Genomic DNA, 24,090 nt, shown 5'->3' with positions numbered 1-24,090 from the left:
ATTAAAATTAACCCATGACTTGCATGACAGCTAAAACACAATCGCCCTATCTGCAGCGTAGCAACTGTTACAGCAAAACCGTGTTCGTCGACAGAAAATGAAGGAAAACGGCAATTACCCTAAAAGACATTTCAAGATTCTCGCCACCCCAGATATCCATTCCTGCATCGTAAGTTCCTATCTCTTCAAAGTAGTTTCTGTCAATAGAAAATAGGCCACCAGCCATAGTAGGGGTCCTAGTTGAAAACAAACAGAAAAGAAAAAAAAAAAAAAAAGAGGAAAAAAAGAAAAGAAAAGAAAAAATACCTTTTGAAAGACACTGTGGAATTTATCACGTGATACTACAGCACACATCTCCCCAGACATTTTGACTGTAAATATATGCTATGTACAGACATAAGAGCCCCCCCGGCGCCAGCAAGAGCGCTGCCCGAGCGTGAGTGGCTGGGCTGCCCCCGCGCAGCCTTGCAATGGTAAAGTGGATGGAATTGGGCCTGCTGCACCCAGAACAGCAGCGTAAATCCAATCGGAAATGCTTAGCGCAGAGAGTTTAATGCCTCAGCTTTGCCTTAGAGGGAGACTAAATGTGCATAAAATTACCAGGCATAATCTCTCTTAACAGGATTATAAATCCTTACAACAGGCAAATCCAGTCAGAGTGCAACTTCCCTTCGTGTAAAGATGTCCTACTTCCCTGTAAATATCTGCTCTACGTGTTTGGGGGCTTTTTTTAGCGCTCAGTGCCCGCACTGGAGGAAGACTGCTCCTTGGAGCCGGCAGGAGCACAGCCCCGTGCCCCTGCCCCAGCCTGGACCCCAGCCTGCCCCCGGCCCCCAGCCTGTGCCGGCAGACCCCCAGCACCCCAGGGGAGGCCACAGGGCTGCTCCTGGCATGGGCTGGGAGCCACAACCCTGCCACCACAGCTGCCCACTGCTGAGGGAGCCCTAAGGCAGCCCCGGTGCCTACGGGTATGCACACACGTACACGTGCAGGTAGCTGCGGCCTGCAGCTGTTAATGAAGGACTCGGTCACAGAAACACACTCGTTTACTCCATGGTCTTTTTTAGGGAATTGCTTGTGCATTCTGCTAGGAATAGTTGCTGTTCGGTGGTCAGCACAGACCTCTGTCCCCTGGCCCTGTGCAGGGGCAGCGTGAGCAGCACTTCTGCCCTACAGCACAGCATCTACCGGCGTTTATGTGTTTGGGGACAGCCTTATGCAAACGCCATCCCAGATTTTTTCCAAAAAATGAGTCAACACCAACAAGAATTGTTCGTGTGCACTTCCGGAAAATGCAGTAAAATTGGAAAGCAGCCTGCAGTCAGCAGCAGAGGCAGGGGCAGAGGGGGGCGAGCTGGCACCCCGCAGGCCGCGTGCTGCAGGGCCATGGGGCACAGCCGGGCCGCGAGCAGCTCCCGCTCACCCCCAGACCTCGGCCAGGGCAATTTGTCTGCTGAGCAATTATCTTCCAGCTGCCTATCGCTACTGCCATTAAAAGAATAAAAAAAATAATAAAAAAAAAAAAAAAAGAAAGCACAGTTTAACAACACTGCAGTTACCCACACTTTGTTTCTATTTTTCTCCCTGGGCTCTCAGCACCCACAGCTTGGTTAATTAGCCAGCTGGCATTGGGACACAGCTGAACCTTTGTAGGCTTCAAAGCTGCTTCACTGCCCTCACCTCACCCAGTGAGATGGCAAATGCCACTGGTGTGGCACAAGTAAAGCCATTCCTGCTGCTCTGGGACTGAAACCCACAGCCTGTGCCCCCTGTCCTTCCCCTTCCTCCCTTTAGTTCCTTCCCTGGAGGAAGGCAGTTTGCTCGAATACCGTCAACTTTTCCATTCTTGCAAAGATTCAACGTAAATGATTTTTGAATGATGCAATTGAGTTGTACATCAAGATCAGGATTCTTCTGAAATGCCATAGGCAAAAGTTTATGAAAAATAAAAATGCGTTCCCCTAACTACTTGCTAACTGAAATTGAAAGTGCTGAATTTCAGGCTGTAAAAATGTAAGTAACTCTGTACCAATCTATGCCACAGATTCTTAAATAACTGAAATGTAGCAGGCAGGACTATTCTCTGCTATGTAAATTTAATGTTGCATAAACAGATCTGCAGAGCTCTCACTGTAAAAACAGCTGAAACAGTAATTTTAGCAAGAGGCAGGGTTTCTACATTTTTTCTCAGCTTTTTGCTTATTAGCTATATTTTGCCTACTTGGAGTCATACTAGCAACTACAGTAATATGTTATGATTAATGCTAATCATCATTCAAACCCACTTCTCATTTCATTTTGGAGATACGGTCTGCTTTTCATTTCTGTAACTGTTGGCAGCAAGCAGGATTCCCGTTCCTGTACCTACATCTCTAACTTCACAGAAAGAAAGCAGTGCAGCAGAAGGGGTTTTAACAGCTCTGGTTTTGCAGCATCCCAAAGATGCCCCCCCAATGCCAGCTTGAGCAGCCTCAAGGGGACTCGAGACCATGCTGTGGCCAGGGGAGCTGGGCCCACAGCCACCCGCCATCACCTCCCCTAAGCCCTGCACCCTGCACATCAGCTCAGCGTGGTCTAAAGTCATGCCTCTAAGTGCACGTCTGTGCCATGGTCAGGGCTCAACCTCTGCTCAATGAAGCCATCGGGAGCAGGAACACTCCTCAAGCAGTGGTGGGCAAGGCCCTTGCTTCCTGCTGATCAGTTCAGCATTAGTCCTAACTAAATGAAGGGCAAGTATGGGAATACCCACAGAAACTTGCTGTGGTTCTGATACTGCGGATGTAAGACGAGATGTTTGTAAATTGACCACGGCACAGGCAGTTTTCTAGTGCCCCTGGCAAAATTATGGAAGGAGCAATGAGTTCACTTATCGACAAAACGTGTACAAATATTGGCCAAGGATTTTTCAGTGGAAAAAGAGGAAGGTAATAACGAAATCTTTAACAAAACCATTGCATTTCGCTGGCACTCTCCACGACCAGTTACCACTGGATGGGAGATGGGCCACACCTGAGACCTGACTGCATTGCCCAGGACTCTGTTTTAGTAATTCTCCAATCTACCCACACCCACCTGAGCACCTGCAGGAAGCACCTTTACTGCATGGCTGTCTAGGGCCAAAATGCCCTATCTAGAGCTAACCCCAAGAACTGCTCCCCGGGCAGTGAGCAGGGTGTTATGCTGGAGCCAGGCTCGGGGCCAGGGGCATCGAGGAGCTGCTGGGGGTAGAGCTCTGGCTGCCAGCTCCCCCTGTGCTCAGGGCAGCCACCCAGGTCCTGCTCCCAGACAGCCCTCTGGGAACAGAAGCCAGATTTGCACTTAAATAACATATTTTGAAAAGGCCTAATCATTTACAAAGTGTGCAAAGCCAGAGGTTACTCGCAATTGCTGGAAGCAACTGCATTTACTTTGCATGGAAACAAGATCAAATCCTTGAGGTGCTTTAAAACAGCAGGGAACAGAATTCACTATTCAAACCAAAGGGCCTGGGTGTATATCGGCCCACAGACGTGAGCCCTGAGGGGTGCTGTACCATCAGAGTACAAAACGCACCTTGCAGCACCACCTGGAAGCCTCCCAAGCTCTCTGGCTCAGGTAATGTTTGCTCTCAAAGCCAAAGATTGCACTTGATTTCTGCAATGCGCCTCAGAATGAAGTATTTGTCTTCAACAGCTCTATCTCTATGACCAATTTTTTCTTCAGGTATTTCTTCTACATATTTCCACCTCCTATTCTCACTTTATGGTCTTGGTCCTAGCAAAGATATTGCACTGACTGAAAGCTCCCTGATATTCTTTCTTTTGCTTCTGATCATTATACATGTAAAAAAATATAATTACATTAAAAAAAAATAAACAAGGATGGAAATGCCATTACCTAATGACCACTGACTCCTATCCCCTCCTCCCTCCCACTGGGGGCACTGAGTGGGCTCCACACTGTCGGTGTTGCCGCCCCTCACCTACCACTTGTAAACAGGAGCATCTGCAACCTGGAAACGCTTTTGATACCTTCACAAAACTGTGATTCTTTGGGGAAAGGTTACCCGCTTCGACTGCTCTGGGAAAGGTTACGCTGTCACGGTGTTAGCTGACCTGACAGAACGCTAGCTAAAGGAAGAAGAACACGAAAGCAAGGAAAAGGATGTTAAGTGAGTGCTTAAGAATCAAAAGAAGAAAATAAGGGGGGGGAAAGTGCTACGGGCTCACGTGTAAAGCCCAGCAGCTGCAATGGCGTACGTGCGTGTACCTACACCAGAACCCGTTTTGTCCACGGCAAAGCACTGCTAATTAGTATGGGAGGCACCTACACATCCCACCGTTCTGTTTGCTAAAAATATGACAAACAGCCCAACTTTTCTAATAGATTCCAGTAAGAAAGTTCTACAGCTGTACTGCATGACAATTAGTTGTAGGGCTTGAACATCAGAGTCACTGAATTAATTAACCTTTTCCCATCAATTCCAGAGATTCCAGCAAGGGTGGATGTTGCAGTTGACTCAAACACCTAACTTACGACTTTAACCATTTCTTTAATTCCATAAAACAAACAAGCAAGCTGTGTTTCACACCCACTAGCTAGAAAGAACCTGGTACCTTCTGGGAACACCTCATGGTCTACGTTTAACTTAGCATTGGGATTAGTGGATGGCTGAGCGCTGTCCATATCAACGAGTGATCTCTCAGCAGCAAGCTATTCTGGTCTTTGTCATAAAAATGTATATACAATAATAAACGTTACACCCAAACAGTGAATCCTATATAAAATAATTCAAAGAGCCAGAGAGGGGTTGGGGTCAGAAGGGACCTCAAAGCGCACCCCGAGCCACCCCTGCCATGGGCAGGGACCTCCCCCAGCCCAGGCTGCCCAAATCCCACCTCGGGGCAGCCTGGGCCACGGCCTCACTGCCCTCATAGTTTGAAAACGCATGCAGTGTGATATTAAATCTAAAAAGGAATGGTAGGAATTTATCAATGGTATTATGAAAGGTAAAAATTTTAGTAATTTTTCCAACTATATGGATTTTTTAGTGTAACAAAAAGTGTAATTTGAATGCAATGATTATATTATGCATATGCACAAACTAACATGTAAGCCAACAATTTTTATGTACTCTATGCTCATTCCATTGATTACAAATTAAAAATATGCATGCATACATATTCAATATATGTAAGACTAAAATAATGTCATAGAATGGTGAAAGCAACATAAAACAAACAAAAAAATGAAGCCATCAATTTGTTTCGAAATTTGTGGTGTGGGTTACACTTTTCTTTCTTTGTAGCCTCTCAATTCTTGAATAGTCAGGTAGCAGCGGTTGCCAAAAACGTTCTGAACTTAGCTGAAATATTACACCTTTTCTCCTGGGATGCTGAATTTGCTATTGTGTTTGACACCTTGAGACTGATTTACTGCTACAATCTCTTGGACCGCTTTTGATAAGCATTTGCAGATAGCAGCTAGCACTGCAAGCAGCTGATGACCTACTGACTGTTATTTCCTAGATGAAGTGCGTTTCACCTCTGCCCAGTTTCCACCAGCTGCCAGTGTTTCCAGATGAAATCTCACATCCCAGTTTTGACTAGGAAGGATGAACTCAGAAGGATTTGGGGATGGCAAGGGTTTTGTACCATAACAGAGATGCTTGGATGATCTGTTTGGGTCCCCAGTCGCCCTGGTCAAGTGAGAGGGATGCATTTGCCTTCACTTCTCATTTCCTGCATCCGTAAGACGCCGGAGCAGGGCAGCTTCAGCTGCTTCTCGGGTTCCCCTCCCACCAGGTAAAATGGGAGATGACATGGGCAGTAGGGAGCATCTTATGCCAATACAGAAGAGACCAAAATTTCTCCCCTAGGTGGCCAGAAAGGGCATCTGTGTCAAAAAGCTAACAATTTGTGCCTCAGCCAGCACAATTACACACCCCTGGAGCTATTGCTTCACTCTGAAACACTTGTCAAAGGGATAATTATGGAGCATGTTGCACTTGTCATTAACCTCTGGCTCCTTCACCCCCCACTCTGCTCACTAACACCCATCTTTACCAGGAGGAGTCCCAAAACGCACAATCACCAGCTACAAGCTGGCAGGGAAAAAAACTGAAAAGCTGCTTTTTCTGTTTGCTTGTTTTAATAACTTTAAAAGCCAATTACATGTACGGTTCTGGATTAACTTTAAGTAGTCCTTTATTTCAAAATAAGGAAATATGGACTTGGATTTGCATTTCTTTGAAAACTCGCTGTGTCTGTGAATGGGTCCGACACGGGAGAGACAGGAGAACTAGCGCAAGGCGAAGGACGCGAGGGGAGCAGCAGCCAGCGAGGCGTGAGGCTGTGCAGCTCGTTAGGATAATGAACTCCACGAATTTTAACGCACACCTCAGCTGTAATGAAATAGCTTCTGGCACAGCTGACTGAAATAGCTGACTTCACAGCTGGCTGATAAAATTTTAGATCATGAGAAAAACAGTTCTTTTGACTCAAAAATCAGTTCCATCACCCTTCTGCTAACAACAGGGTCCGCTTCTGCTCCCTGGGGCACCGCTTGCATTTACAGCCACCCCACGGACTCCAGCACAGCTCTGCTCCCTGCCCACCGTGCGTTTCCCAAGGGTTTTACACCCAAACAAGGCATTGACATGCACATATCTGGGAAACCAGGCACAACTGGCCCAGAGAGGGTGAGAAACCCAGACCACAACCCAATGGCAGATGCCCTGCTGAGACCTTCCCTCGGCACAGAGCTGACCCGGGTCCTGGTCTGACCCATCGGTGCCCAGAAGGAAGGGATGTGTGATGTGGGAGCTGGGGAAGGGCTGAGATGCCCGGGGAGCTGCCCAGAGCAGCCCACGCTGGGAGCAGACACGGCCCCGAAGCCTCCTGCGGCTTCCTCCCTTCTGCCTGTGCACGAGCATCTACTGCCTCCTCTGAGTACCAGACTCAGCAGTGAGGCACGGCTTTCCTCTTTAGCTGGGTAAAGAGGAAAACAAGGTGGTTCCTCAGATGGCTTCCTCAGAAAGAAATCTAAAAAATGCAGCGCTTCCCTGACTCCAGGCTTTGAAGGACATAAAATGACAGATTTTGGCCATCTGCAGCGTAAGTAGCTTTGAAAAGCTTTTCTTCGCCCACCCACTGCCTTACCTGGATTCTTTTTTTGCAAAGCCTTGCTGTGAGCTGCTGTCCCCTGAGTTGGCTCTCTCTTTATCTGCCTGTTGCCCACAACTGGGGGTATGCAGGACTGAAATTCTTTCCACTTCATCATGTCTCTTAGACAGGTTTGAAACCATTACATCCACTTGTGAGAGCTTTTTTATTTTTTTATTTTTAATTTTATTTTTTATTTTAGTTTTCATGAAGACCGAAGAAGCTATTAGAGCTGAGCAAATAACCCATGGCAACTAATTTATTCAATTTGTTTGGTTTCAACTTCATTTAAAATTTTCCTCAAGGTTTTGCTACAGACCTTGGTTGAGCAATTAAATGAAGGAGGTTAGGAAGGATCAGAGGAATTCTGGACATATACTTAGATCAGTTTTGACTGGGTGTGCACTGTCATCAGTTTTATTTTCTAGGCAACAGAAGCATATCTTTTAAGAAGTGCAAATTATCATAACCGAATGGTGGGGTTAAACATTCAAAAATTTGCTTTTCAGAAATATGTTGTAATATTTATTTTAAATTATGGAAACAGTAATAACTGTAAACATAAGTTCAACAAGGCTATTGGCAGAAAACAAACATACAGGAAACTTCAATACTTACATAGCTGGTATTAGTTTGAATTATTAAATGTTCAAAAGAAAATGTAATGAGTTTTCTCAGCTCTGATAACCACCTTTCAGCATTAAGGCTAGGTCAGATGTTTTTTTCTGCCCTGAACAGTGTGCCGCAGCTATCTGACATGTACAGTATCTGATACTGCAGCAAAATCTTAAGTATTAGATGTTATTATCTGCATGGACAAGCTAAAGAGTCAAATGTGTAATATTCTTGGTTCACTCTCCTTACCTTACAGGCAAGGTCCTGTCCCCTTTCCTCCTGTCCATCTCCCTCTGGGGAACTGGATACCAGCGGAAGTTGAGTTTCCAGTTAAACCCCCCATAAGTCATGTCCGACCCAGCCATGTATTCAAATGTGTCATCGCTGATCACATCGATGATTGGGCACACAACAGTTTTCCTGTAAGAAAAAAGAATGGCTTTAAAATCAAACTCTTTTTTTCTGAATATCCCATGGTTTTACATTGAGGCTCCTGTGCACAAAAGCCAATTTACCACGGTTCCAGCTTCTCTTCCACAAACGAGGTTGTGCAAACTTCATGTTTTCTGTGGTCAGCAGCTTTTTGGGGATGTTGATTCCTGCTGTGCACCCAAAAGCTGAAAGCTGCCCACTCCTAACCCTGCCTGGGGCCTCCTGCTCGTCAGCCAAATCCTCTCCGCATGGCAGAAGTGACTGCCACACACCTCACCCCTGCAGCACGAACCATTCAGTGCTGGCAAATTCTTCTACTTACTTCTTACTTATGTGTAATAGTTCCCCCCATGTACCTCTCCTCTTTTCTAACACTGGCACTGGTGAGATAAACACAAGAATATTTCTGCTTGGGGCTGCAGGACTCGAGCAGGGCTGGTTTTACCATAGCCATGTGCCCATGCCTCATGGAGCACACGCAACACACCTTTGGTAAATGAGAACAAAGCCCACCTCCTGTGTCTGCAGGCATGCACGTGCAGGAAAAAGAAAAGGCAGGCAAATTTCAGAGACTATTGGAGGTCACAGGGACAAGAAGAAGCGCAGGATGAAAAGAGGGGAGAAAGATGGGCTAGGACCACTGCAACAGAAATCTGCTCTAAGAATCAAAAGCTTATCATATATTTCAAATGAGATTTAGACATAAATGTTACAGAATACTATATCTTTCTCTTAAATCTTTTAAAATCTTTTTCAGCTCACTGCATCTTTCTCATTTTTACTTTGTTTTTATTATTATTATTATTATTATTTTTAGCTGCACAGCGATCAAGGAATGGCCTGGAGCCCCAGCTGAGGCTGGAGGCAGGTTCCCTGCACCCGGCCACCCGAGAGCCACCTCACCTGTCCTCCTTTATCCTGGCCAGCAGCGGCTCAAGCCAGCCCAGGGTGCACTCGCAGTGCGCGTCCAGGAAGGTTATCACCTGCCCCGTGGAGGCTGCTGCCCCCCGCAGCCGCGCGCGGATCAGTCCTGACCTCTGCTCCATCCGAATGATTTTTATGGAGACTTCCAGCTTTTTCACGTAATTCTCTAGTGAGGTCTTCAAAAATTCTGCCAAAGATAATTGGAAAAAAAAAAAAAAAAGAAAAGACCAAAAAACACAGTATTTTAGCTGGGTTCAGCAACTCCTGAGGACTCCAAATCTACCTGCAGAGTGTCTGTGCTGTGCTCAGCCATCCAAGGGCTGCCATGCATGAGCGCTGCCATAACCCAGGAAATGCATTTGGACACATTTATAGATTATCTGAAGACCAAGAGCAGAGCTACAGAGGTTCATACTGCAACTTGGTTCAACGCAGCCAAGGAAAACAGTCTGTGCAGACACACACAATTATCCCAGCACCTCATGGAAACATCACAGAAAAAAAGATTTTTAAGTAAGTCACAATCAGTTTCCTAGAAATAAGTCAACAATTAATACTGAGTGTAAAATGATTACGCTTTTGCTACAGCCAAATACAAATATGGCTATATTTGATGAATTTCACCATTTGAACCCTCTAGAACTCCTAAATTTGTTGCTTTTAGAAAAATTACTTGGTCTTGCACAAGGTGAAGATGTTTACGGTTCCATCCATTCCATTTACAGAACATGATTCCCTTTTCCAGATAATATCAGTTTCACGTTTCACAGCTTTATTTCTAAACACCGATTTAAAAATAAGGTTACTTTAAATTAAAAGGGACAACACCAAAAGAAATGAACCGCAAATACCAGCTTATCAATAGAGCAGTGGAAGGAAATTGGCTCAGCCTGGACATTCAGTAAAACCTGAAGCACAGCACAGGGCTCCTGAGAGACAGCGAGGGAGAGACAAAAAGAGAGAGATGGAGAAGGATTCTGCTGTTCGCAGCAACGTGAAATGAGAAACCATAGTGCAAAACAGGACTAATGAAATTCTGGCTAGGAGCACCACACACAGCCTTCCAGCCTGATAACCAACCTTCGTCTCTGTTACTATCTGAAATTGTATTTTAGCTCTTGCCTATCGATGCAATGGTGCAGCATCCCCAAACGGCGCTACAAGGACACATGAAGTGCAACTCCTCCCTGCAAACACCCACCTCTCTCGCTGGCATCATCGACCAGGATGATTTCAGCAAGCAGGTGATGAGGCGAGCGGTTTATAACGCTGTACACCGTCCGAAGCAAAGTGCTCCAGGCTTCGTTGTGGAACACGATGACTACGCTTGTGTTCGGGAGCTCGTCAGGGTAGACTTTTGTCTTGCACCTGCCAACACATACAGAAAAAATAGATAGAAAGGGTGAAGTTAATCTTTAAGAAAATCCTAAGGAGCTCTATCAACAGGAAAGACTCAAGGAAAAGGAGCTCTAAGCCTGTTGAACAGGATATATTGCAAGCCAGCTATTGATCTCTTCATGCTCCCAAGGGAGAAGACCAAGAGGCAAAGGGACTTGTAAATTCTGTTTTCTTGCTAAGAATGCATGGAGAAGCCCCCAGAGGTGGGGTTTCTCTGCACTCACTGCCCACAGAGACACAGGGCTCCTCGCTCCCATGTGTCTCTGCACCCAGAAATCAGCATCCGGTGCCACAGCCTGAGCACTTCTGGCACCTCAAATGCAAAAATCGGCTGTGCACAAGACAAGGTGCAATTAACATACAGCATATCAAGCAGTTAACAGTTAGGCTAAGTAAGTCTTTTATTGTGACAAATCCCAAATCCTGTGATTTCAGATGCACACACCTCCGAGACCTTCCCATTTTCAGTGGCTTCTTGAAAAGAAGAAAAAAATTGCTATTTTCCAGAACACTCTGTATGCCCATTCAGTGCAAGAACAAGCGGCGAATATCTCACCTATTTTCTGAAACTGCAGAAATCAAGGCAAAGTGAACAACAAATACCAAACAAAGCTGATTTTACAAATGCACATTAGAGTTATTTGCTTCCTACTAAAGTCAATCCGGAAATCTGTGTATTCTCTCCAGATCTGACACATTTCAAAAATACAAGCGTACCTACATCCATCTGTCAGCACAGGTCAAATCTATTTAAACACACTCAGTATGGACTGTTAACCATGGTGACTTAAAATAGTTTCCACTACTTTATTTTTTATTTTTTGATATTTCATTGTTTTAGGATTTTCTACTCTAACCATGATATTATTACCATGTTCCTAATGCAGGAAGGCACTTCCAGCACAGATAGGTAAGCATGTATTTGCTTTCTTCAGCAGAGGTATACACACATTAGTGAATTAACTTGTACATGAAGTACGAATAAACTATGTATGGATTTTAGTGCATATTCTTCATAATACCGCATATTCAAAGCTTCATCAAAAAAATCTAAATTAATGAATTATTTACTAGCATTTACATACTCTGCATTCTCTGTGACACAAGCACAATGTTATCACTTTTATCTATGTTATTTGAAAAATCAACCAGTCCAGAAAATGCAATACTTCCTTAGGCGAAGCCTCCTTAGCACATCAAACTTCTGTATGAAGAGCCATGAAACAAATGGCTAAAGTCCCTAAACAAAACTCAGCTTGTCCATAAAGTTTCTTTCACAAACATCATCTACCATAACAAAACTCTCTTTAAGCTTTTCTTCTGCCTCATTGCCATTAAAATGGGGCTAACAGTAGCTATCCACATATACATAAGCACATATATATGTGTGCACATGTACGTAACAGTCTTGACATCCTTTTGATGAGCACCACTGGAGTTTGCTTGTAAGCATCCCGCCTTTGCAACTTCAGCCACCCGATTAATTATATGTCTAGACATCAGCTATGATTTAGATTCAAAGTTCATATTCAAAAAGTTTGTAACTCATTAACCTCCACGTCCACTGAGGTGTCTAGGAGTGCAAGCTTAGCAGAACAATGTGTCCAAACCCAGACATTTCGAATTTATTTATTTCAAAAGCACACTGAAAGGGCATATACAAAGCTGGCATAAGTCTGTTTGACCCATATTTCACAACAATCATTTTAATTACATTTAAAACAGATACAATTTTGGAAATCGGAAGAGAGATGTTACATAAGATCATGTTTAAAAATGTTCAGAAATATTCACCAGCAGTGAAACGACAAGAAGAGAAGGAACAGATATCTCCTTGTTTGCAGCTTAACGCTAATTTGGTAGTACAAGCGGAATATTAAGGAACAGAATGTTTGTCATCAGGCAGTGTTTGCCAAGATCTCCAGAATTTTAGCCATCGTTCTGGTTATTCTCCAAGGTACGTGAGGGTACCCAGAGAAGCTAAGGGCTAGGTAAGTTCAGGACGTTTCTCAAGAGGTTGCATGTCCTGTGTTTTGCAGCAGAGCCATCTAAATGATAACAAATCTTGCCATGAAAGCCTGGGAGCAGCATCCTTACTGCACGTCCTTCAGAGCTTCCACAGTGACCACATGAGGTAATGCACCATGAAGGCAGGAATCCCTCTCCTGTCACTACCGAGGGCTCTCTGCACGCCCCTCCTTAGTCTCTCAGACAATTACACGGTGGGATTATCCTCCCTGGAGGAGGATTATTCCATTTCCAAACGAGTTCATTCTGGCGGGGTGCTATGTATAGTTTCTCAGCTACATCAAGTGATGAACTGGGATTTGTTGATATCTGGTCTGCTCATCAGAGACTAAATTAAACCCATACACTTTGTTTAATTTGGGTCATTTGCTTTCAGTAGAAAATGTAAATGCCAGTACTTTGTCTGCATTATAGCATAAAATCCATATTTCATTAGATGTTATTGCAGCACTTAACCTGCCCAGAGCAGCCCTGAGCCCAGCCTGGGCGGCGCAGTGGGCCCCGCGCTGACCTCCACCCACAACACGCAGCAAACCCAGGAGCCGTGAAAACCGAGGCTCTGCAGCGAGTTTAACTTCCTCCTGCTTTCTGGGAGCTTCTGGAAAGCTTTCTGGGAGCTTTTTGGGAGCTTAAACGGCACCTCTGCCACGTAAGGCAGAGGCCAGGGGCAAGGCATTGCCCAGGCAGTAATGCTGTGAGCAAAGGTAAATTTGGGGCTGTCTATGTTTGTACTTTAGCTATCAGAAAGGGTTTTGTACACATTTTTTGGTTTCCTCCAAGTCTTTGAACATCACAGATTTTGACAGCCTAAGTTATTTAGGCCATCTGATGATGCCAGCCACTTTGGCTCCAAGAAAAACATGAAGCACCATGGCGTAGCAATACGTTACGCTCAACTTAAAGACCTGAGTATTGCAGGGCAGTACTGCTGCTGCTGCCGTCCCATGCCCTTCCCCAGGACAGTTTCATCACCACCAGTCCCTGTCCCACCCCTGTTGGTGTTCCAGCGAGCAGACACCTGCTGAGCACCCTGCTCACACGGAGATGTTTGTAAGCTCAGGGAGGATAAAAACCTTCCACTTCCCGTTACCGAAATAATTACAGTGACTCACGCTGCATTTTTTCTACTTCAAAAATACACCGCGCACTGACGAAGTGATAAATAAGTCATCTGCTCCTCACACAGCTATCAAGCACAAGGACTCCTGCTTTGCCTCCCCTCCGTTATTTACAATGCGTGCTGATTGTTCAACATGCACCAACACTGGAAACACGTTCCCAGAAACATTGGTTTTTCTCATGCAGTCATCAGATGTTACTTTATGAATACACATGAAGTAAATACAGCTGTTTAAATGCGAGAAAAACACATTTTTCAAGATCAATAACATGGAAACAGAGTGAGACTCTATTTACCATCTTTCCCGTTGGCAAATTACGTGCACATGAAGGGCTGCGCTGTGATTTTCTCTCTTGCAGAATTGTACCGAAGCTCTCAGGAAGCAACTCAAGACAGAAAGTCATGCAGAAAAGCAAAATACTTGGAGGAAAAAAATGAGACTATAACAATTATATACTATTTGTTATGTAGTATTTTTGATACGACGCATTGGGGAACAAAGAACTATGTTAAATATATCTGGTTTATACGGCTCGGGGGATTTTCGTGATTATTTAGTCATTACCTTCTGGTGCTTTGCATCAGTGAAAATGCAAAACATGAAAACGCAAAGGAAAGGCTTGTCACACTGAACACTGGCACAATTCCTCTTGCTGCAGCTGACTTGCTGTGCCACGCTGAGCCAGCCCAGCCCTGCTGACCACCCTGCTGCAGGACCGCGGCCACCACGGTGCCACCAGCACCAACACATGCACAGCAGCACGATGTGCCCTCGTGGCTCCGTCCCCATCAGCGACAGGGCAGGGCAGCTGTCTCACACAGCTCAGGGACAGGTTAGGAAAGAGAAACAGGAGGCAGCCCAGGAATCAGTGATATAGAGGGGTTATCGGCCCGATACAGCACGGGGATCCCAGATTGCAGGCGCAGGCAGACCGAGCATCCAGCAGCAGTGCATGCCGCAGGCTGAGGTAATAGGAAGAGAAGAAGGATGAATGCACCACTTCCCGGCACTGAATTAGTAAACCCTTGGCTTGCCACACAGTGCGTCCTCCGTCCATTTTTAATTCAGATCCATGTTCTCATTAATACTACATGCGCAGCTGTGGTGGCATTTTCATTCAGGTATCCAGCACGCATTTATTTGTATCACCACGTACAGACACACCTATGCAGATATGAAGAGGACTTGAACAGTGCCCATTAAACCCCAGCTGTGACCGACCTGCCAGGTGCTCACAGGGGTTCAGCAAGGTGGGTGGACGAGGCAGAGCTCTCCTGACACCCCTCGGACAGCCCTGCCACACACACCTCTTCCTCTTGCAGCTCTCCACAGCCACCACCTTATTGCAGCCCATTTCCTGAGCACGGATGCCTCCCTGCAGCTCATGCAACCACAAGCCATCAGTTCATCCAGGGCAGCCATCACGCCTCGTACCTACACTACCACATACAACACAAGGTCAGAGCTCTAAAACTGAGAGCAGTGTCAGGACGTGAGAAAAACTCACTCGTAATTTAACAGAAGTGCACCTTAAGACCCGTAACAAAGACTGGCATAACCAGAAGCGATGAATTTCCCATTATGCAGCAAGTTCATCTGCAGCACTGCCTGCTAAAAATGACAACACTGGAGTTTCTTTAACTGCCAAAGCATCAGAAGTTATACAGCAAATTAAATCAATAAACTCATCTCTGTATGGAAGGGTTACCTTCCAGTAAACTTAATTCTCTGCAGTTTTATTATTATTGTCTTAGTGTCACGTCCAGGTATGTCATTTTGCCAAGAATGATCAACAATTACTTTACACAAAATGAAAGAATTCACCTTTAAATAGGTTATCACATTCCCAAAGTGGTTTTCCTCCTAGGATGAATCAATATTGAATTAATATTTAAATAAAGGACAAAGAAGAAAACAGAAAGAAACATCATTAATTTTTAACACATACTAGAACAACGCCATGTATTTAAATGTGTTCTTATTTGGAAAGAAGTATGTGTCACATGCCAATTCTGGGGAAAATACTTACCATTTCCCAAGTGAGCTCAGGGAAACTCAGATATTTATTTATAGGTGACTTAAGCACTGCTCTTTGGTCGTGCTGCTGCCAGGCACTGTTGGGAGGCAGGCGGTGCAGGGGGAGCAGCACCGCTCGGTGCTGCCTTTGGGGCAGTGGATGTTGGATGACCTGAGCCGGGCGGATCACCGGTGTACCCAGCTGATTCTGCTCTTGGGATTTCACAGGTGCCCAGAGTTGTGGCTGCCCCTTCCCTGGGGTTCAAGGCCAGGCTGGATGGGATTTGGGCAGCCTGGGCTGCTGGGAGGTGTCTCTGCCTATGGCAGGGGGTTGGATTTACATGGGCTGTGAGCTCTTTCCAACCCAAACCATTCTGTGACCCTATGAAATCAAGCCAGCGTGCAAGGTCTCGATGCTCTGGCGTTACTCACCACTGCCGAGGGGCATGCACCATTGCTCGGCAAAGCTGGCGGTCAGCCTTGTTCCTTTACCTCCCTCTGGAACCAGAACAAGCTGCCATCATCGCCTCACAAGATGCCAAACCACATTAATGGGTATTGATTATACTCCAGGCACTTTATGATGCTTTATTCCACACTTTATGATGCTTTATTCCATGCTAATAGCACATAACGAAAGTTGTTTGTGCTCTGCTGTATCAGGCTTTCAAGCACACACAGCTATCGCATTATTCCAGGGGGGTAGCGCTGGTATCCACAGAAATATTCATAGATAACTGAATTCGAAGTAATTTCATCTTGAAACAGGCTTTAAAAACGTAAGGAATGGCACACTTCAGTTCCAAAATATTCCCACAAGCCAACAGCTTATTCCATGGTCAGTAATAAGAGAGGGCCACTTCTGGTTTCCCTCCTGGAGAAGGACAACCTGGAGAAGCCCGTCTCCTTTTGGCAAAAATCACCATGCACCTCACACCACGCTAAATGCAGCACTGGCGTGACACAGCCCTCCGCAAGCGCCTGTGGAGAGCTGCATTTGGGGAATGCTCCCAAGCCACAAACCTTCCCTTCAATGCCAGTAACTGCGCCGTGTTCAGATCACCACTGCTTGGGGTTTTGGTTTTGGTTTCTAAAAATCACGCTTTGGAGTATAAGTCAACCACTCACAGCAAGCAATAATTTATTCCTGGGTAAGCAGTAACTTTTGGACTAGAGAATCCTGTGGCCTAAATACAGCTTCCTCGTATACAGCATGTGTGAGATCTGTTAGGCAAGGAAATTCAGACCGCTCTAATGAAATACGTGGTACAATATTACGAACGGAAAAAAAGACTGAGTGCTTGAATTCCCTGCCAGAATTGGAGAATTATTTTCAGCTCAATTTGTCATTTCTCCCCCCTGCCATGCCCCACGTAAATGCTAACTCAGCAGGAGCTGCAGAAGGGTCCATTTCTGATGGCCGTGCAGAGAACCAGCACTCAGCCAGGAAAACATCGCATTGCCATGGATGAGATTCTGCTGCCACATCTCAATACACACCGCTTTAAACTCTGCTTTAATAAATTCACTTAAATTGCACCAGCTCCTATTTTAAACTGAATTTTATGCAAATAAAAGGTAAATAGGAAATAACTGAAAAGGAATTTATTTCACTTAGAGGAAAGAATTGTGCCAGAACCGCATCCACATTGCCTTACTGAATGTTATTGTATCAAAATACTCCAAAGCTAATCAAGTCTTACATCCAGCAGATGAAAGATGTGAAAATCTCATGAAAATTGTCTCCGGTATGTCATTACAGAGTATAAACAGGTTTGCACTTTGCAGGAGCGAAGACCCTCCAAGCACCCCTTCAGCTACCTCTGTTCATCAGGCTTCGGGTATAGCCTGAACAGCAAATATTCCTTGGGGGGTTTCAACCCCAAATTCTGCTTCAATATTTTAAAAGTTACTTCTGAAGTCATTTACTAAATGCTCAAAGTTCTTCTTATGTTTGAGGAAGACCATAATAACACAACACAGTATTATTATTATCATAATTATTACTATATTATAAGCAAACAACATTGCATAGAGGATGCTTTTTCGGGGGACTTTACTACAGGCCCCTTCTTTCTTTCTCTACTTTTTCCAATTAAGAAAAAAATTTAAGATCTGCCAGTCCTAAGTACTTTAACCGTCAGCTGAAGGGATTTTTATATTACCCTTAAATGGAAGTATCAATACCCCCCCAGATTTGAAAATGATAGCAATTACATGTGGCTTGCAGCTCAATTCAGGACAAGTCTGTAATGGAAGTGACAATCGATCAGATGAGGCTTTCTGCGATGGCTTTTCATCATTAATTTTGTTCCATTTCCATCGCCATTTTTTATTTTATCATTGCTGAATCCTCTTTGAAATTCACCAGGCTAACCCTCCCCTACTTCTTAATGTATTTCCCAAAATACTTTAGCAAGTATTAACTTTGGGTCCCAAAACCTCTTACTTGGAACATTTCCACAGACCGCCTTGTCTGTCACAATCTGCCTGGCGCAGAGGATGGCAGCCTGATCTTCGGGCTCTGTAGCAGCCTCTAGAGCAGGATCTGAAGCTGCCAGCTAAGGGAGAAGTTCTGCTCACAGCACGTGAAGACAAGAGCAGTGCCATACCTTGGTGCCAGCCGCTTGGCTCTTCACCCCGTGTTTCCAGTAAGGCACTGCTCGATGATGTGCTTCGCAAGGCAGGTAAGCGCCGTGCTGGATGCAGAGCAGATGGCTGCTTCTCATTCTGCAGCAGCCCCGTCCATCGGCTGAGCCCACATGAAACAGCTCTTTTATGGACATAACCCACAATCCTGGTGCTCTGCACCCTCTGCTTTACACCACGGAGTGACCACAGGGGACAAGGAGTACCCCGCCGGGGGCAGCTCACCAAGGCAGCACGTTGGGCATGCCACTGCTCCCACACCCTGCACTGCCCAGAGACCCGCTGGAGCACATCCCCGAGTCAAGCACTGCACAACTGGAAGCCCAGAAGCCAGCTCACGGTGCCCATCCAAAGCTGGCAGTTTCCCTTACAGCCACTTTTTGTTTCAGCGAAGCCAGAATGCTGCGATGTGCGCACCCACAGTGCCAAAGCCCCCTGCATAGTGCTGATAAAAGCTGAACCAGGGGTCCTTAACGCCTTTGCTGTCCACATTCAGTGCTTGATGATCCGGTTGTAGAAGCATCTATCACACTGCAGGGCTGAGATGGCATTTGCTTGCCCCACGTCCCTGACCTCTTCAAAACAAAACAAAACAAACAAGAAAAAACAAGCATAACCATGCATTTTAACCACTAAGGGCTCTTATTTTAGTAAAGAAACTATGATCGGCTGGTTTCTTGCTGCGGAATATAATTTTGCAGGGTGTTCTCACTTCTCAGTTGAACCTCGAGGCTCATCCCCACGTCTCCCTAACAGGTACATAGGAAAGCTGAACGACAACCGGCTGGGCCAGCGGCAGCAATCACAGCATCGGCAGCCTCCGAGCCCTGCCCGGCAGAGGGGACAGCTCTACATGAAGGAAGCAATTTCATGCTTGAGCAGCCCTGTACTATTAAAACAGCAAATTGGGTCTGAGCCGCTTCCCAGGGTGGATGCTGCTGCCGGAGAGGGACGGGACCGGTCTGGGGGTACACGGGGGTGCTGCCCTGGGGCTGCTGCCGAAGGAAAAGCAGAACTGATACAAGATCATCTAGCAGAAATGTGCATATTTTGCCTTTAAATACTACATATCCTCCTAAAGTGCATACTGCGTGAGGACTAGTACCTAACAGTTCAACCTGTCATTATGTCTTTTAGGGTATTTGCAGTAAAACTAGGAACATGCTCATCCTTGTAATGTGGGTAACCCTAAAAAACGTGAAACAGCAACAGAGTTTTACAAGACAAGCAAGCCAGGTAAATCAACATCTTCAATCAACCCCCTTCACAGCCCCCAGCACCATCCCCATCTCCAAGGCTCTGGGGACAAGCTGCGTGCCCCCTGACCTGCAGGTGCTGTGGGAAAGGAGCGGTGCTAAGGGGCCACTGGGGCTGGCTTCAAATTCTTGACTGAAAGGAAACTGAGAACAATACCTGCCAAATACCATTAGGGTCCTTGCCGTAGGAACTAAATATGCTTCATTTTATATAAACTGTTAAAGTGTTGATTAATATCCAAAGTCACTTGAAATCATCGATAAAGGAAATAGCTCTTCTTTTTGATCCTGCCTTAGAGCAATTTTTCCATAAGTAATACCATTCTTTACACTTAAGTAGAATGACTTTTGGGGTCTCTCCAGTGAGGCCACTGCCCTAAGCTGACAGCAGTGCTCCCAGGAACTGAAATTTGTTTTCAGCTACTTTACAGCTAAGGAAGGAGGTCTTTTATTTCCTATGTCCCCATATTAACTGCCCAACTCCAAAGCAGACTGCAGAGCACATAAAGCAGCACACCAACGAGAAGTAGGTTTGTATTTCTGGAAGTCACACTCTCTGGAAGTTCTCTGAACAAAGGACATCTTCAAAGATCCACGTGTATCAGTGTCTACAAATAAATGCCACCGCTAAGCACCAAGAACTTGGCCAACAGCCCAGAACGCTTGCCCAGCCTCCACACGCAGTCCTTTCTAGCAGCATTTCTGCCACTTCTGTGCACCTCCAGATGTAAAGAAGCTTCATCCAAGTTCAGATCAACACCAGTAGGCTACTTCCATTCCAACTTGTTGTACAAATACACCCTACTGAGCGTTCACATGTTCTGCTCTCCTTCCGCGCGGGCGCTCTGCCGGCGGTGCGGGATCCAACACCTCCCCTTTGTGTCCGCGGCTGTTCTCCCACATGCAGCAGGCTCCACTTGGCACACGCACAGCATCCTCATCTCTGCATCGCTCCCTCCTTGCCAAAACCACAAATAACTGGTTGTCACTCTGATAAAGTAATTGGAAGAAAGGCACTTTTTGCTAGGAAGTAGTGGCGTGAAGTAAAGCAAACTGCTGGTGTTGAGCGGGGCTTGCAGGAGTGATCCCAAACCCACCTGAAGAGGTGCTCCTGCAGCTCTGGCACGCTTGGTAGAGGCTAGGGGTCTCCAAGGGTAATCAACACAACACCACCAATCCATTTTTAATTTCAGTAGCAATCCTGTGCATGAGAATCTCGTGGTGGTGGGTACTGCTTTGGCAGCAGGGGAATTGGGAATTAACAAACACCCTGTGAGCTCCTGTGGCTTCTTGGGGTTGCCCCGAGACACAGCAGCTGCCACGTTGTTAGAAAACAGAGTGTAGGTAGCATTTTCCCAAATACACCAGGATGCTTTTGAGAGAGGCCATAATTTGGAAGCCCCAACTTAAACGTCTATGTGGAAGCGTAACCGAGAGGAGCTCCTCTCCCTTGGGGCAGGTAAGGCAATGGGGTGATGGCATGCTGCCCCTGCCCCGGGCAGCCCCCCCATGGGAAGCTGCAGTACAGATACAGCACAAAGCCAGGCGGGACCGAACCCTGGCTTTATGGGGGACAGGACAGCAAAGGGGAAACAGAGACAATTGGTAATTGTGCCTCTAGTGATACAAAAGTGCAGGTGAAAGACTCAGTTTAGAAGCCATCTGTTGCCTTGTGAGCGTATCTTTCTCACTGTTGGAGAACTACTTTTCATTTCTTAATCCTAACAAGCCTTCTTATAAATTAAAGCTAATTTATGCATCGGGAATTGCCTTCGATCTTGTACAGATTTACCTGCTTGTACCCTCCTCCCCACCGGCAGTCTCCCCAGGTAATCACCCCTCTCCCTGCCCCACGTAGGCAAAGTGGAATAATGTCTGAATCGTCATCTAAAAATAATTTCTAGCTGAAACTAATTATGCTTTCTCCCTGACCTTTCTTGTTCATGGGTGGTTTATAGTTTCTCTATGCATAACTTTATACTCACAGTAAAATCTTAAAACATAAATTAGCTTTTAATTACATGGAGCAGTGGGCAGACAAAACCTGGCACTAAAGGAACTCGTGTACTTTAACCACCGCAACGGAGAGCTGGGAAAAGCACTAATGCAATATTTGATGGTGCAAGACAAACGGATTAGATGTGAAGATCACAAAACACAACAATTTGCCCTCCCTTATCAGGGCTAAATCGGATGAAGAACATATAGTGGCCTTACCAAAAAATCGAATCAAAGCTTCTTGCCCGGGAACAGAGAGTTGGAGGCACCCAAGGACTTTCACAGATATTCACAGGCAGTGATTGCTATTTCTACACCACTCCTTTCAGGGCCTCCTTTTCTCACCCCATGACTGTATATCACAGTTCTGGATTTGAAGGAGCCAACACAAAACCATAGCTCTGCATTTAAGCCAGGATTATGGTTGAGAAAAAGGTGAGGCTGAGCAAAACAGCGATGAAAGCATTTCCTTTTGCTTCTGAAATTTCGTACCATGCACTTTCTAGGAGGCCTCCTGGACGTGCAGTGACAGCAATACACATAATGGTCCAAGTACCAAAAATAATCTCACAAAGACCACAGTCACAGAAGACCTTGTTAACTACATTCACCTAAGGCATTTGCTACTGAATCTTCCCTCCAGAGTTGCGAAAATCAGATCTGAAGTTCTTCCTCACCTTTCCTATTGTGAAATGTCAGAAAGAAGCGCCAGCAACTTGTAAATTGCATCAGAGCTGTCAGGGAGTTGGGGCAAACCAAATAACCCAGCAAGATATAACCACGATTTCTGCATTGTAAAAAGTGTCAGAGCAACAGTTGAGCATTTTCAGTCCTCACAACGTATGATGAACCAAAAACAAACAACAAACCACAACTCATCAGAAAATCACTACTTGTTCCCAGGCTTCCCTGCAGCCTTTGTTTAGGAAACCCAAGGTGGTGGATAATTTTAAATGCAGTTTCTTTAACCAACCTAAAAATACTAAACATTAATTTACCATATTGCTCAGAAAATTATATTACTTATTAAGAATATCAAGAATTTTTATTTAAATTGAATATGGATTCTATTGCCTTCATCAGAAGTCAAGAAACATTGTTATGCATTGTTATGATAAGTCCCTTAATATTCAGAGGTTTCAATAACACGAAGTCAACGAGGCCAGTCAGAACTAACCACAGCCTACTCGAAGTTTTCAAAGATAATCTAAGATTTTCAGACAATGTAAAGATTGATGATGCAGGTATTTGTTACAGCTTACATCCCTGTTTTGATTCTATACAGAATCTAAAATGTTGTGGTTATCGATAATTGGCATAAACAATTTCTGCATACCCCTGCCAGCTGTCTGTTTTTGGTTTTGTTTTTAAAAAAAGAGGTTTTCCAGAGCAAAAAAGTAAAAGCATTTTCTTATGTGAGTTTCTGATCAGAAAATATATGCTCATAAGCACACACACACAGCACAACAGCTAACTTAAACCGAAATTTCCATGATAAGAAAGTCCAATTATAATGGTTTAGCAATTTGTAGAATAGCACTTGCAGCTATTCATTCATAAAAGATAGATTTCCTCTCTCGCTGCAGAATACACTCAGAAGCAAAATTACACATTTCTATGTTGAATTAAACTGCTCTTAAGGTTTAATCAATAGCTAGTTCAAATTAGATCTGACATTGATTAAAATCTTCAAGTTGGCCATTACCAACAGAACTCAGGCAATCGACTGGCACTCTTTGGTGCGCTACGCCAGGCGTAATGGGAAGCAAGTTAAAGAGTTAGCGTGACAGTTGCATTCATTAGAGGGAATTAAAATATCAGCAAAGCAGGGATGGAGTGGAATTCAGGCATACACATTCTTTTCAGCACACAGCAGGTGGATTTTGTGATCTCCCGATGAGAGACCTCATTCCTGCTGAAGTCTAAGCAAGCTCTCATTGACTTCACATCAGGTCTATTCAGAAACATCCCTGTTTGGGAGAATGAAGAGATGAGAGAAAGGGAGAGATGATTTTTTAATTATTTTTAAATAAATCTAACATTTTTCTCCCTCATTTTACAAACACGAGTACTGTGGGTGCTGTGTAAATTCTGCATTAGCTCACAGTCATCAGACGACCTATGTGCAAGCTGAGTGCACATTTTTTGTTGAAGTGTGGGTGTGGGAATTCAGACACATCGTTTTCTGCTTTGAGCCTACGCTTGTCTTCTTCGTGCTCGGCAGTGCCATCACTGAGAAGGAGGCACCCAACCCCTTCTCCAGCACCTTGGCGTCAATCTGGCCCCAGACCAAGGGTTGCTGCATCTATTATTCATCTAATTTTGTCAAAGAGAACTTCCTGAAGAAAAGCTTGTCTTTGTAAGTAAAAGGTGTGGTAAGTTAGACACCCAGTGCAAATCTGATGGATGCCTCCATCCCCCACCAACAAAAATAGGTCTTTCTGACAGACACTAAATGCATTAACCATAAAATCATATTCTTCCTTAATAGTAAAGCATTATGAGGTGGGA

At 45.0% G+C, this 24,090-nt stretch overlaps 1 protein-coding gene across 4 annotated transcripts in view; it reads right to left on the bottom strand.

The window, feature by feature from the left end:
• GALNT13 (polypeptide N-acetylgalactosaminyltransferase 13) overlaps positions 1-24,090 on the bottom strand; it is a 111,630-nt gene that overhangs the window by 44,767 nt on the left and 42,773 nt on the right. For all 4 annotated transcript variants that reach the window (XM_084523919.1, XM_084523918.1, XM_084523921.1 and 1 more), the window contains exons 5-8: positions 10,315-10,481; positions 9,093-9,300; positions 8,007-8,177; positions 119-236 (exon numbers count right to left, since the gene is read on the bottom strand). In XM_084523919.1, the coding sequence (XP_084380045.1) occupies positions 119-236; positions 8,007-8,177; positions 9,093-9,300; positions 10,315-10,481 (664 nt within the window). The remainder of the gene's footprint in view (positions 1-118; positions 237-8,006; positions 8,178-9,092; positions 9,301-10,314; positions 10,482-24,090) is intronic.

The sequence above is a fragment of the Aythya ferina genome, assembly GCF_964211825.1.
Source record: "Aythya ferina genome assembly, chromosome: 6".
NCBI classification, from domain to species: domain Eukaryota; kingdom Metazoa; phylum Chordata; class Aves; order Anseriformes; family Anatidae; genus Aythya; species Aythya ferina.
Note: the sequence above shows the minus strand (reverse complement) of the source record. Positions and strands in the feature narration are given on the sequence as shown.